General features: G+C 43.2%; 1 protein-coding gene and 1 pseudogene across 2 annotated transcripts in view; one reads left to right on the plus strand and one right to left on the minus strand.

Moving 5' to 3' along the window:
• The first annotated feature begins 407 nt into the window (after positions 1–407).
• LOC308311820 (large ribosomal subunit protein uL18-like) lies at positions 408–2,120 on the plus strand (annotated as a pseudogene). Its single transcript has 2 exons — positions 408–434; positions 1,293–2,120. The product of its transcript is annotated as a large ribosomal subunit protein uL18-like (transcript).
• Positions 2,121–11,010: 8,890 nt separating this feature from the next.
• LOC308311992 (interleukin-1 receptor accessory protein-like 1) overlaps positions 11,011–14,127 on the minus strand; it is a 414,337-nt gene continuing 411,220 nt past the window's right edge. Inside the window, exon 12 of the mRNA XM_080758824.1 lies at positions 11,011–11,961. Within this exon, the coding sequence (XP_080614950.1) occupies positions 11,135–11,961 (827 nt within the window). The 3' untranslated portion in view covers positions 11,011–11,134. The remainder of the gene's footprint in view (positions 11,962–14,127) is intronic.

Below are 14,127 nucleotides of genomic sequence, written 5' to 3' on the forward strand. Positions count from 1 at the left end.
ACACATTCTTGCCTGCAATCCTCCTCCCAATAACTCTAGCCTCGGAGTGGTTACGTTCATAAACGCTGCGATGTTTTAGGATTGGTCTTGCCTCTCTTTTCTCTCCCTCCATTGACTAAGTAGCCTAACCCTCCGTTCCCTAATGAGTCTCTCCCTCTCTTCTCTATTCAACCTCTCCCTGTGTTCCTTAAAAAGTCTGTCCTGCTCCTCGTCAATGTGCCTCTCACGCTGTTGGTACTTCATGTACGAGTAACCAATCAACAGTGCTACTCCTGCCGCAGCAGCACCAAGGCCTATCATCTTCATGTTCACCATGGTGATCAAGTTTTAGTGCTACAGCTTCTCTAAAACCTCTTCCGCTCGTCTGCAAAGCTTCTGAACTCTAAACTGAGCCCTGCAGCGCCGACATGTTTATTTATATCTGGCTCAAGAAGGTGTGTGTCAGCCGATTGGACGGAGCATTATGACGTCACTGCAATCAAACTGACTTTTCTTATTGAGGGGCGCCAGCCCCTCCTAATGCTCGGCTGTGTGTGTGTGTGTGTGTGTGTGTGTGTGTGTGTGTGTGTGTGTACACACCACAGAAATTTGATTGGCTGAGCACGGAATGTGATGTATGATGATGTATGATGAGAGCGCCACTCAGTGTGATCATTGAGGGGCGCTAGCCCCTCCTATATCCAGCTTTGAGGGTTTGTGTAAACACAAATACTTAAGACAAAAGTGTTAACTTTTAAATGTCAAGCTCTCCCCTTAACTATGACAGCTAGTGCACAAATGTACTCTGTCAGCTAACAGACTTGTAATGGTCAATTTAGCCCCCCCCCCCCCCCCCCCCCCCCCCTGGCAGTGGCTCAGGAGGTAGAGTGGCTGCTTGGGAATCCGGAGGTTCCCGGTTCAATTCCGTCCCACTGATTTGCGCATTTATACATACATCTTTCTCTGTCTGTCTGCCTGTGTCCTTTAAGCCCATCTATGGAGATCTTTGTATCTGTCTGCCCATGTCCCCTTTATGTCCATACTGTATGTCCTGATGTCATCAATATTTGCCCATATGTGGTCCAATCATATGCACACACGGAGAGCAGCACAGTCGAAGTCAATTGGGCTGAAGTTTGAAACCTCGCACAAATTATGATGTCATAAATACGTCATGGATGCCTGATGTAATTCTGACAGCCGAGTCAAAACTCTGCACTTTGTTCCCTGGCTCCTGTTTGGAAGATTAGACACTCAGCAAAACATGGATCGCAAAAAAGTGGTAAAGAGTAGGCCTAATGCCTAATGCCTAGTTTGCGAGGTACCAGGTAAAGCCGAGGAGAAGGCGAGAGGAAAAGACGGACGGCTTTGCCCGCAAGCGACTGATAAGAACAAGTACAACACGTTCAAGTACAGGACGATAGTCCACTTCTCTCACAGAGACATCACCTGCCAGATCGCCTATGCCACGATCAATGGCGACAGGATCGTGTGTGCTGCCTACTCGCACGAATTGCCCAAATACGGCGTCTCTGTCGGGCTGACGAGCTACGCGGCGGCCTACACCGTAGGGTGCTGACCAAGTTGACTCAGGAAAAGCCCAAGCTACATCTAGATGAGGTGTACGAGGGCCAGCTGGAGTCATTGGCAAGGAGTTCAACGTAGAGAGCGTTGTCGGTAAGCCAGGCCCGGACGCTGGGCTTGCCAATACCACCACAGGCAATAAGGTGTTCGGAGCTCTGAAGGGAGCCACGGACGGAGGCCTGTACATCACCCACAGCGGCAAGCTCTTCCCCGGGTACGACCCGAGCAGTAAATCGAGTGAAAAGGATAAGGCCGAGGCCTTCCGCAGGCACCTCATCGGTGTCAACGTTTCAGAGTACATGGCCGACCTGATGGAGGACGAGGAGGCGTACAAGAAGCAGTTCAACGACTTCATCAAGGACGGGGTCACGGCTGATACGGTCGAGGAGATGTACAAAAAGGCCCACACCGCCATCCGTCAGAACCCTGTCATCAAACCCGACGTCACTGCTGTCGTCAACCCTGTCAAGAAGAGATGGAACAGACAGAAGCTTACTCTGGCCCAGAGGAAATACCGTGCAGCCCAGGTCAAAGAATCCTTCATTAAAGCTGTCTAAGGGAGAATAAGGAGGGAAACCATTACAAACCATATAGGTTTTCAAAGCTAGGTCAAAATGCGCGCATGCGTGCACACAAACACACACACGCACACACACACACGCACACACACACAGACACACAGACACACACACACACACACACACACACACACACACACACACAAAGAGGGGGAAAAAAAGATAAGTTATCCCACATCAGGGATTGAACTGTAGAACAAGTACTGGCAGGTAATCACAAAGGAATATAAAATTGACTGTGTTCCATGTTAAACTTGACATCTTGACAACCAGCGATAATCACTTTTTGGCTTTTACTTATCGTCACTGTCGGAACCTCGTATCTCAATATTTCTACTTTTTATGCTCCCCCCCCTACCATAATTGTATGCCATGCTTAGTCATGCCACCGTGTCCCACAAAAAAGTAGCAGACAATTGCGATACAAGGTTTACACCTGACAGCGATACTGCACAAGCATATAATGAGCTTTTGCTAAAGCAGCGGGATCTACCTGCAGTATACTCATCTCACCAAGCTGTCATGAAAGCACACACTATGACAGATTCCACCATTTAAATGAATATTCAATACTTTACTTTGTACATGAATAATCACACTAGCGTACTATACTTTAAAAGATAATTTATATTCACACTGTACTACCGAGTTAAAACTGAAAAGTATGTATTTCAATTTAGGAATGCAGTTTGGCACGTTGGTTTAGTCAATATTCATAATGTGCTACTTTTGAAGATTAATATTCATGGTGTACTGACTGACAAGTAAAGGCCCTTCCGACATAGAAAAATATGTTTTTATTTATTATTATTATTTATTATAACTATTATTATTACTATTTATCTGATAAATATGTATGACTATATTGTGATATGTTTATGAATCATATTTATAACGTACACATATTCCCGCAACGAATCCTTAGCCATTATTTGTTCAAGGCTTCACTATTGTTTGTCAGTATGCATTTTTCTGTCATTTTCTAGGTTTGAAAGCCACCTGAAAAGCCAGTTATTTCACCTTTGTTTCCGTAAAAAATAAATTAAAAGGTTACGTTGGGAGCGGCATGTATTGCACTTAAGACATATATTTTTACATAAATGTTTCATATTAATATTACGATATCGATACATTAATGTTTTACCAATTTTTGGGGGGCCACTTACACACAATATCCTCATGGCACAACAGTGGGCCCCGGCTGTTTGATAAACACTGCATTAAACCATGTAGGGCAGGCCTACCACCTCACCGCTTATGCCTAAATTAAACCTTTTTATATAGTGTACAAATGGACCCTAACTGTATGGTTCCATTTGGTTCCATTTGTACACAGCGTCTCAGAGTTATACCAACCCATAATTAAGGGTCCATTTGGGACGGCATGCGGAAGCATTCAATGAACACCATGCGAGCCAACAGTCTGCCTAATTGGCAGTGCATTGAAGGTGCATGGTGGTACGTATTTGGTGCTGTGGCACTGACTAAGCATATTCATTTACATCTCCATTTTTCTATGCTGCTGCTCTGTTATTTGTGACCAAAACATTACCATTGGGGATTAATTAAACCTTAGGTTATCATATTCTATTAGCGATCCCAGGCTGCTTATAGTCACCATGCAGGCAGAGGAGAGACATATTGATTGTTGTAATGGCCGTAGGTCAGACAATGAAAATCCCAACATAGTCTGCTGCAATCTGTGCTGCCACCTGTGATGGAAAAATAAATCACATTTGTTACATTAGTAAAAGTATCAATGCTGCAATGCAGAATTACTCCGTTACAGGTAGAAGCCCGGTAATCAAAATGTACTTGAGTAAAAGTACTAAAGAATTGGTATTAAAATGTATTCAAAGTACCAAAAGTAGATTTTGCATTGTGCATGCAGTATGCATGCAGTATGTCCCATTTCACAAGTTCAAAATGTGTATGTGTGTGTGTGTGTGTATATATATATATATATATATATATATTTCAATAGCAGATCTACAATATCTACAAGTTCTCCTTCAGGATGGAGCGGAGCACCTTGTAGATCTGCTGACCTTGGACCTTGGACACCACACTGCAACACAACTGGAAGACGGTCTCGGGGTCTGCCCTCCACTTCAGACTTGGTGTGAACTAGCTTCTAGACTGATATGAATGGGCAAAGCACTCACAAAGTTGTGCAAAAACCAACCCCCCACAAAAAAAACCCACCACACACCCATCACAGAGAAACATGTGCGTAATTGAGTTTGTTTTTTATTAATAACAGTATCTTTTTAATGAACATTGCAGATACATAATAGAAAATTAAATGAGAAAACAGATGAGACGTCAATCAGCGTCTCAAGAGTTGTGAAAGTGCCTGGAATAATTCTGTGCTATATATCGTCATTGTTATTTCTCTTTATCATTATGGTCATCATCGTTATCATCAAAGCCATCATCACCAGAATGATTCGATTCGTTATAAAAAACCTCTATCACCCCACTCAGAAATATGCAAACACTTTTGCTAATATTCACACCGTTTCCCAAAGTAGGAGGGCTAATAACTCTTTACAGCTTCATCCATCCTGGAGGTTAATCTCTAGACATCCTTAGTGTTTCTACTTTGAGAGGCTTTGTGAATACAAACCGTTGTATTTTCTCTCTTTCTTTTTTATAAATATGGCTCGATTGTCGTTATCTTATTACGGTCTCAATATTATATTTACACAATGCCATAGAACCCCCGATTGGAACCACCAGTACTCCTGCGCATATAATCCAAAAAGTTACTTTTCAGCAGGGAGTGAACTGAAGACGTGGTGTGGCTTGACTCTGTAAAAAGTATTCTCAAACTTTTCTGGATCACTTGGAAATCTCAACGTTTTTGCGGCCCACCCATCCAACCCCTTAAGTGGTCAGATAGGTGGTCCGCATGCATTTTAAGGGTCAATCGATTGATTGTGTTCCGGCTAGGATCAATGGAACTTAACATTGTGTACTTTAAGTTCATCCGTATCACAATGAAAACACATTTCTTTCTAAACATACAACTTTCAATGAAACCTGTAATTATGTAACTTTTTTGGTGAGTAAAATCTTATTTTGTCGAATCCTTATTGAGTATGTTATTACAACAATATAACTTATACAAATGGGGTGGTTATATTTCATCTCCCTGGTCATCTATTGAGACATTTAGATCCTGTGTCTTTTCTCCCCAGAGCAAGCAGGCAGGCTTGTGGTGCATACTTAGTTTAGACTAGTCATTGGTTAGACTAGACATGGGTTAAGGTTAGGTTTAGGTGTGCTGCCCCGTGGGAGGTTAGGTTTAGACTGAGGGTTTGAGATAGGTTGCAGATGTAGGACTAATGACGGGTCTAACCAATGACTAGTCTAAACCAAAAACTGTCTAAACTAAGTACTGCACCCGGCAGGCTCTATTATATATATATATATATATATATATATAATATTCAGGTTACATATATATAGGTAGTTCAGCTTTAAATTATCATTAAAATTTACCAATTATTTGGGGGCCCACTTGCAATACTCTTCACGGCCCACAGGTTGGGAATTGCTGGGGTAAAATAAATTGGTGACTGGATGATATTGCTAGGCTGTCCAAAGTTTAATCACACAGGAGTACTGCTAAATGCAGAACGCGCTCCTTGCCTCGCATGCCAATCAGGTTTTTTAGCACAAAGTAGCTGTAGATAGCATTAAACCCTGGGGGTGAAGCTTAATATCCTTGCTGTCAGGCAGAAACCTTCTATCTTTTTGTTTTGTAAATTGATACCGTCTTACAAACAAAAGTGTAGCACAAAAGTAGTGAAAGTAGCCAATCTACAAAGGTCACAATGCATCGCGATTAAGCTTGCAGATCAGTAGATCACCTATTTTATACTATTAAAAAGTAATGGTTTTGGACATACATGTTTCAACCCGACAGTGACGATATGTTTTGAGTAAGACCCGAAATAAGAAATTGAAGGTGGTGCTGCTTTCTTGTGGGTTAGACTTAAAAGGCAAACAAAAAAAGAAAAGTATTGAAAAAGGCCATCGGGTCAAACTCTGTTTGGATATTGAATAAGCATTGGGTTAGGGGGAGGTAATCAATTCATCCTTTTTGCATATCTTGTGGTGGTGCGTGAACGTACAACCTCCCACTATAGTCATGAGTCATTAGTTTCCCAGATGCAAAGCAAGTGGCACCGTTGTAGAACAACTGAAACGTTAGAAGCGTACAGGCCACGTATCATAGCCGTTGGGTGGAAACCTTGTATGTCCAGAACCGTATGAACCTGTGTTCCAATGGATCCAGCGTAGTCATTTGTCAGCAACAAGGCCTTGCTAAGGGTTAAACACCTAAGCTACAGAAACGCTTAACAGCTTCCACTTTAGAATGCACTTTTTAAAATTGCAAAGGTAGTAACCGATATGAAAAACTCACAACACGTTGCATCACAAGTTCAACGAGTTGTGAGCTTGTCTACTGGCAATTTTTTTCTACTATTGCGTGACATTCTCGTACGACAAAGTAGGGCGTTCATTTACAAGAAAAGCATATACAAAGAATGGAGTTACACGGTTTCTGCCCAACAGCGACGGTGTACAGGTTTGTTTGGAAATGTGAGAGTACTTCATCTTTTGTTTCAGACATTATCAAGGCCAAGCCAGCCGACGTGTATGCTTTCATCTGAAGGAGAAACAAAAGGTACCTTTGATGAGGGTGTAGCTTGCTTTGGTCTAACTCACTTTATAAGTCTATTTCTGTGGTTACACACACACACTCAAGGGTTTTCATTCGCATCTTTTAAGTACATTCTAGTCATCCTCTAAAATGACTCACAACATTGTCTGCATTTTTAAAGAGGTTCATTACAAAACTAGCCACCTAAATCAGTTTCCCCAGACAACGTACCTTGATGACTATTAGAACTCTGTTTCAAAATAAAGTATACAAGAATCATTTCACGGTCTAGATTGTAGATTAGGTGTAGATTTAGGGACATCTCATTTTGGAATTAAATCTTTTGATTTAGTTTGATCACAAACAATGGTGCTTTGATAGAAACAACTCAGCTGGTAAATGTTTTGCGTTGACTTGACGCCATTGTGCACAAAGAGTCACCAGCTGTCTTTTTTCATAAAACAATAAAATGATTGGTGAGCCTCCTGTGGTCCTATAGAGGAAACTGGTGGATCTTTTCAACTACAAACCTTCCATAACGTTGAACTGTCCAGGACCCGTGACGTTTGTTTTTTTTAGGCTACGTTTCTATTATAACAAAAACCCACGGGGAGACTGCATTGCTTTAGTGTACCAGTAAACACTCATTCAATTCAGTTGCTTCTGTTAATAATACTAATGCATTTCCGTTCTGTATAGTACAGGGAATATCGTGTATCTCACACAGCTGTGTGGAGACGTCCGAGACGAGGTTAGTTAGTACTGAGCAGGGCCAACATTTCGTACGCCTGGAAACAAACCCAGAGCGTGTGAAATATTTTACACGACTGCACTTGGTTCTGGTATAGTCGAAAAGAGATATAGGTCAACTCCTGTTCCAAATGCCTGTGTAAGCGGTGCCCCCAATCTACACTACTAAAATAAGTCCCAACTCCGAGAGCTTCCAAATGAATCCAATCCATATTTGGACGCTCTTGGAGTTGCAGAGTCGCCCCAGGCCCAGTTTGAGAACCACCGCTCTTAGGCGGGAAAACTCCACCGCCGCAATGTTAGCCATGATTGGGGAATGGGGTCAATCGAAATGGTGCACTTTACTATGCAAGGTGATCTTCAAACATCTAAACTTGCCCTAAAAATTATGATCTTTTAGTGATGAGCAACATCACAGCAGGCCAATCGCTTGAAATAACCAAGTTAACACATTCTCTGTCAGCATTAATTCATATATTTGCCCGTTAACCGCCAGCATTTTTTCTTCTTCAGTGAAACCCTTATTTTTGAAGGATCCACCAGAACGCGAAAACCAGAACCGGATGTAGACTAACGCTGTGTGCTGTGATGGACGCTAGTATGTACTTTCACTCGGAGAAGACAATGTGTAACCGCGATCGTCAGTTCTTTGGCTGTGGACCGTTGAATAAAGCTTGTTTTGACCAGGGGCACAATCTGGGAAAGGAATCCGAGATAAAGGCATTTGAAAAGATGTTTACAACAACGAGTGGACGCCCGTGGCCATCTTGCTTAAGGGTGCATTTTCTGTTTACTTCATTGCCTAGCAACCCAATGCTAATGTATGTAGCATTACGACCGCAAGCCATCATAAACCACTATAAAGGACCATTTGACGTAGATCTACATCAACGACAGGTGACCGCTGAATTAAGATTTGACGTAGATCTACATCAGCGTCAGGGAATGTGTTAATTTTCTTCCAAAATGCAGTACGTTGTCATCATGTAGATTGCCCTTTACTGCTACTTTTGTGCGATACTCATGACAAAGTAGGGCATTAAAATAAAAGAAACATAAAAATGTAGGGCATTCAAATTAAAACGCATACACAAACATAAGCAGTTGAAATATGGAGATAAAAGGTTTCTCCCCGACGACGGCGGATATCGCCTTTTGTGAGCAATGCATTTCCACATAAGAACGTTATTTGAAATTGTCTGCGTTAAATTCCTTCCCTCAGAGGAATGGTTGTTGGTACAGTAGGTATGTTTTATTTTTCTTCTTTTCTATGCAAATATCACTCGGTTACAAAAATAGACTTTTTCATTAAAATAATACACATAATAGATTTTAGGTGATATATTCATCTGTTAAGGTAAATAGCAAGGCTGTTTTCTTTTGTTATTGAGAGAGACAGACAGAAAGTAAACCCACAAGCACCATTTATCTTCATACCGTCTTGAGCTGCCAGGACTTAAAGACTAATTTAAATGTTTGTTTAATTCAGTTGAAAATATGTCATTCATCTTTATGTCATATATATATATATATATATATATATATATATATATATATATATATATATATATAATATATATATATATGACACAGTATAAATTAGCCTTCAACCACTTAAACCCTATATACTACACGTCATTGACCGGGCGTTCCCCAGGGCTCTATACTAGATACTCTAATATCTTCCTTCATACACCAAATAGCTACAAGCAATCAAGGCGTTCGTCCCAGAATAGGGACAGTACGGTTCAAGTGGCTAAGTTCTTTCCCAAAAGCATTTCATGGCTAAGATCAGTGGTTCCCAAACTTTTTTATCCTTTTTTATAGCCCACTTTTCTTATAGATCAGTCAAAAGTTGAGACGCCCCACAGGTGCACGCACGCACTCACGCATTAACACGCACACGCACGCACGTATAGTATACACGCACAGCCACGCACACTTCCATGTTTTTTTTTCTTTTATTTTTTATTTTTTGCAACTTCCAAACTGAGATCTTTGACGACCCTCCTATAGGGGTCCCATATACCCCAGGTTGGGAACCACTGGTCCAGAAGACTAGAATGGGTTTGGAGGAAACCCCAGCCCCATCATCACAAGATGAATCATGCATGCCCGCCCGAGTCAGTATACATATTTATTTTTGCATAATCTAGCTGTGTCAAGGAGTCCCTTCTGAGAACCAGATTTCACCTCTCAACATTTAACAGCAGCCGGTGGAAAGCATCCGTTCGTCTTCCCGAAAAACATGAGATGCCACACCTCGTCTCCCAATTTTTGCTATAACGTGAACGTGAACATAAACGAGAGCTTTGTAGCGTATACCGGCTGACAAGAACTCAAGGTGAAAGGTAACGACGGTTTTACAGACAGACCTCACTGGCCATCGCTTGACTTTTTTTCTTTTTTACAAATAGAAAAAAAAAATCTGAAAGAGAAAAGGAGTCCAAATTGATGACATAAAGCAACAAAAAAAAGTCTCAAACACCAATGCTACAAATAATTATAAATCATTATGTACAGGACCCTGTATTCCTTGAGTTTCTGGGTAAATTAATGTATAGATGGCGGCTTGTGGTATGTGTCGTGTTTATACAGGCATACAAAAAAGTTTATTTTTGTTTGTTTTTAACTCCTTTGCTTATATTTCTTTCCGTCTTTTGTTCGTAGTTGTTTCATAAAAAGTTCTTTATGGGACAGACGGGGGGAAAAAAAACTAAAACTAAACAGAAACGGATAAAACCCCACATCCGTCACCAACTTAACCAGTCCTGTATGTCTCCTTTCCCCCTGTTGTTTCCTGGTGCAAAAAAAAACCCCAAAACGATACTCTACAGCAGCAAGTAGCTTAGTGCCATAGGCCCTAAGCGTGGCAGCCATATTGGCAAGAATTTGGGTCACTTCAGACGTCCTTCGCATGTGTCTGGTAGAGGCCGCCTGGCAAACAGAAGGTCCCAGGTTGGATTCCAGGCAATGTGACATTTAATAAGATACATCCAGGCGTTGCCGATGCTCCTAATTACGGCTCCGTTCCATTTAGTGTACCAATGCTTTTCCAGTAAGCCTGACTCCGTTTGACCAGCAATGGAACGCAACCTTAATTGGAATCGTAGGTAACACCAATGGTAATTCATTGGCCCAATCTCTTGCCAACATGGCTGCCATAGCATATTGGGGCCTTTTGGGGTCCAAGTTCCAACGATGAGTCTTTCCCTGTGATGGACATCGCATAGAGATCCCAGTGTGATGGAACGAAACGTGTTTAGACCAGTGCTTCTCAACGTGTGGTCCGGGGACCCCCTATAGGGGTCCTTGAGGAGGAGGTTACAGGGGGGTCCCCCAGAATAATTATTGATAGTCAGGAACCAAATGGACCCTTACAGGTCGGTATCTCTGAGAGTGTACAAACGTAACCGATCCGTTCGGTTTCCGCTTCTATCGCTCTCAGAGTTAGGAGTGGGGGGGCTCCGTGGGCCTAATACCTACCAAACGGGGGGGGGGTTCCATGTAAAAGGTTTTGAGAACCCTTTGCCTATTAGTGTCACTCCGGGGGATGTCCCATCCCGTGTCACCAGATCACACTGGAGATGCTGGTCTCCCTGGGCAGCAGCGGCAGCATGGCGTTGTTGGCGTGCGCCTCCTCCAGGCTCTGCTGGCGCGGCGACTTGGCCTGTGGCCGCTGTCCGTTGAGCAGCGTCATGGGGATGTTGCAGTAGGTGTGCTGGTTGCTGCCGCCCAGCGAGCTCAGCGACGGCAGGGTCCCGGCGTGCACGTGGTGGTGGTGTTGGTGGTGGGACGGCACCGCCAGCGTGGCGGCGGTGCTGGCGGCGGAGGCGGCGGCGGCCGGCGGCAGGTCGTAGTCGTAGCTACGGTAGTAGTGTTTCTGCTGCCGCAGCTGGGTGGCGGCGGCGTGGCACGAGTTGTGGAAGGACGGCCGCAGGTCCGGGTGCGCCGTGGCCATGGCGGTGGAGGTGGCGGCCGCCATGGAGATGGCCGACACGGTCTGCAGCTCGCCGAAGGGGCCCTGCTCGCTGACGTCCAGCACCTGCTCGTGGGAGATGGTCAGCGGCTCCATCAGGCGCTTGAAGGGCATCTCGTACTGCAGCTGCTTCCAGAACTTGGAGGTGAGCTTGTTGCTGGGCGGGCCGCGCCACTTGATGACCGTCAGCGTCTTGATGGTGTGCTTGAGCGCCTCCACCTCCTGGTAGTTCATGATGCCGCGCAGCTCCGCGCACTCTATCAGGATGACCTTGATCTCGCCCGTCACCAGCATGTTGCGCAGCCGCGTCTCCAGCTCAAAGATGCTCCACCCCCGCCGCACCACGTAGTTGGGGGTCATGACGATGATGAGCCGCTTGCTCTGGTCCACGCAGCGCGCCACGTCCTCGATGTAGGCTGAGACACACGGACACACAGTCAGGCAGTGCTTCTCAAACCCCCATAACTCTGAGGCCCCTTTTCCACCGGTTGGTTCCCAATGGGAACCGGTTCAGTTCTTTTTGGTTTTTAGTCCATGAGCCAGAGCTCCAAAATTGGTGGGAAAACTATACCCTATATTAAATTGTTTATGGGATCAATACAAGTAAATGAATACATGATAACCCTTCCACAGTAGTAGCTTTATCCTATTTTCGATTATTTTGCATATTTTCCTACATAATACCTCATTTGCATATTTAAAAATGTAAAATGTGTAATACAATAAATCATTGTCTTCGTGTAAGTACTCAATTGGGGAAATTTCATGGTGATAATAATCTAATATAGGTATGGTTTTGCCCACTCAATTCATAATTAACGTTTCAATTTTGGAGCATGGACTAAAAACCAAAAAGAACTGAACCGGTTCCCACTGGGAACCAACCAATTTCTGTGTACTCGCTCTGCGTATTAGAGGTGGGATGCAGACAGTTCCGAAACCTGCCAAGTAGGCAATAACATCATCGATGGGGCACTCTAACTATAGGCTCTCTCTTCCTGGCAAGTTAGCATGCTGAAAAAGAAGCCATTATTCCTGCACCAAACAAAACAATTAAGTTCTAAGTCTTGTTTGAAATGACCACCGATGGTGTCATTGCAGGCATGTGTCTTGTATTGGTGAGGACCAATTATATGAAGATATGGTTGAAACAGAGATAATGAATGGCAAAAAAGACAGCAAGAAAAAACACACAATGAACTGCATAAATGGTGACCTTGGGTCTTATCTGTAAAAAGCTTTTCATTCACGCTGAATCTTAAAATGTCTGTCCGTTCACATTAATTAGTTTTTTTTAATGGGCTAATATGTCTTCAATCATTAGAAAGTGGACATGAGAAAGTGCAGGGTGATATCTCTAACTAGCAGACCTTCACCCTTTAAACAAACGCTCATGTGTGCTTAACACTTAGCTCGCTTGTGTGTGTGTGTGTGTGTGTGTGTGTGTATACGGCCCTTCAAATGTAAGCAAACTCTGAGTCTCAATGCAAATATAGCGCACACATCCCCTAATGACTGGTAGCGGTGGACAGGATTGTGCAGTCTCTGGAAAATAATGACGGTATTTACTCAAGATACTGTACTACTAATTTTGAGAAATTTGGACTTCTTCGATAACATTTTCTTCTACTCTCTCTCTCTCTCTCTCTCTCTCTCTCTCTCTCTCTCCGTTTTGCCAATAATTTGGGTCCCACTTGCAACATCCTCGCGGCCCACCGGTGGGCTAGTCTTTGAGCTAACAACATCCCAGCCCTCTCCCTCGCATTATGGTCCACATTCTGACCAAAAACTCTCTCCCTACATTCTGGGCATCTCACAGAGTGAACCTCGAATGGCCTTGTTGACGGATTTGGCCTGAGGGGTTTGCGAACGAGAGAGAGAGAGAGAGAGAGAGAGAGAGAGAGAGAGAGAGAGACGTGATTAGAGTAAACTTGTATCTGAATTCCCCCTTCATTTCAACGTGACAAGTCTATCTCATTTTCTGTTTAGTAATTGGACCTTACTCAGCATTTCACCATGTTCTGCCCCCAAGGTGCAGCTCTCCACTGCAACTTTCTTCTTCTTTTCTTTTAAACAATAATGTTATTGTTTTAATAGCTGGGACTAAGCATCCTGTCTTCAGCACGATAAGTGATGATATCATTGAGCAGTGATACTTTGACATTTATAAATGTAAAAGGAAAGAGTCACACACTTTCCTCTTCTAAAAATATGTATTGGGAGACCACTTCCCAATAAATGTTGTTTAACTGCAAGTGAAGAGGAAAATGTGTCAAGAGAATTTTCTTCTATATTTGTCAGCCCTTTATTTGTTTTGCTATTTATCTAAAAATACATTGCTAATCCTAATGATCTGTAGAGTGGGGAAGTTGAATACAATTGTCTTTGTGTCGGTGCGTAGCGAATTTGTTTTCTTTATCCTTCGCATGGCAGTGGAAGTTTCTGTCTATGGCTAACGCTCTGGACCCTAGAGCTGAAGCATAACCCCAAACTGAGGGAACACAGGGATGAGGGAACATATGTACAGGTACTGGGGCCGAGGGAACATTATAGACATGACTCCCATGAGGCAAAGGCTTGTA

This window comes from Protomyctophum bolini (genome assembly GCF_963924005.1).
Source record: "Protomyctophum bolini genome assembly, chromosome: 24".
NCBI classification, from domain to species: domain Eukaryota; kingdom Metazoa; phylum Chordata; class Actinopteri; order Myctophiformes; family Myctophidae; genus Protomyctophum; species Protomyctophum bolini.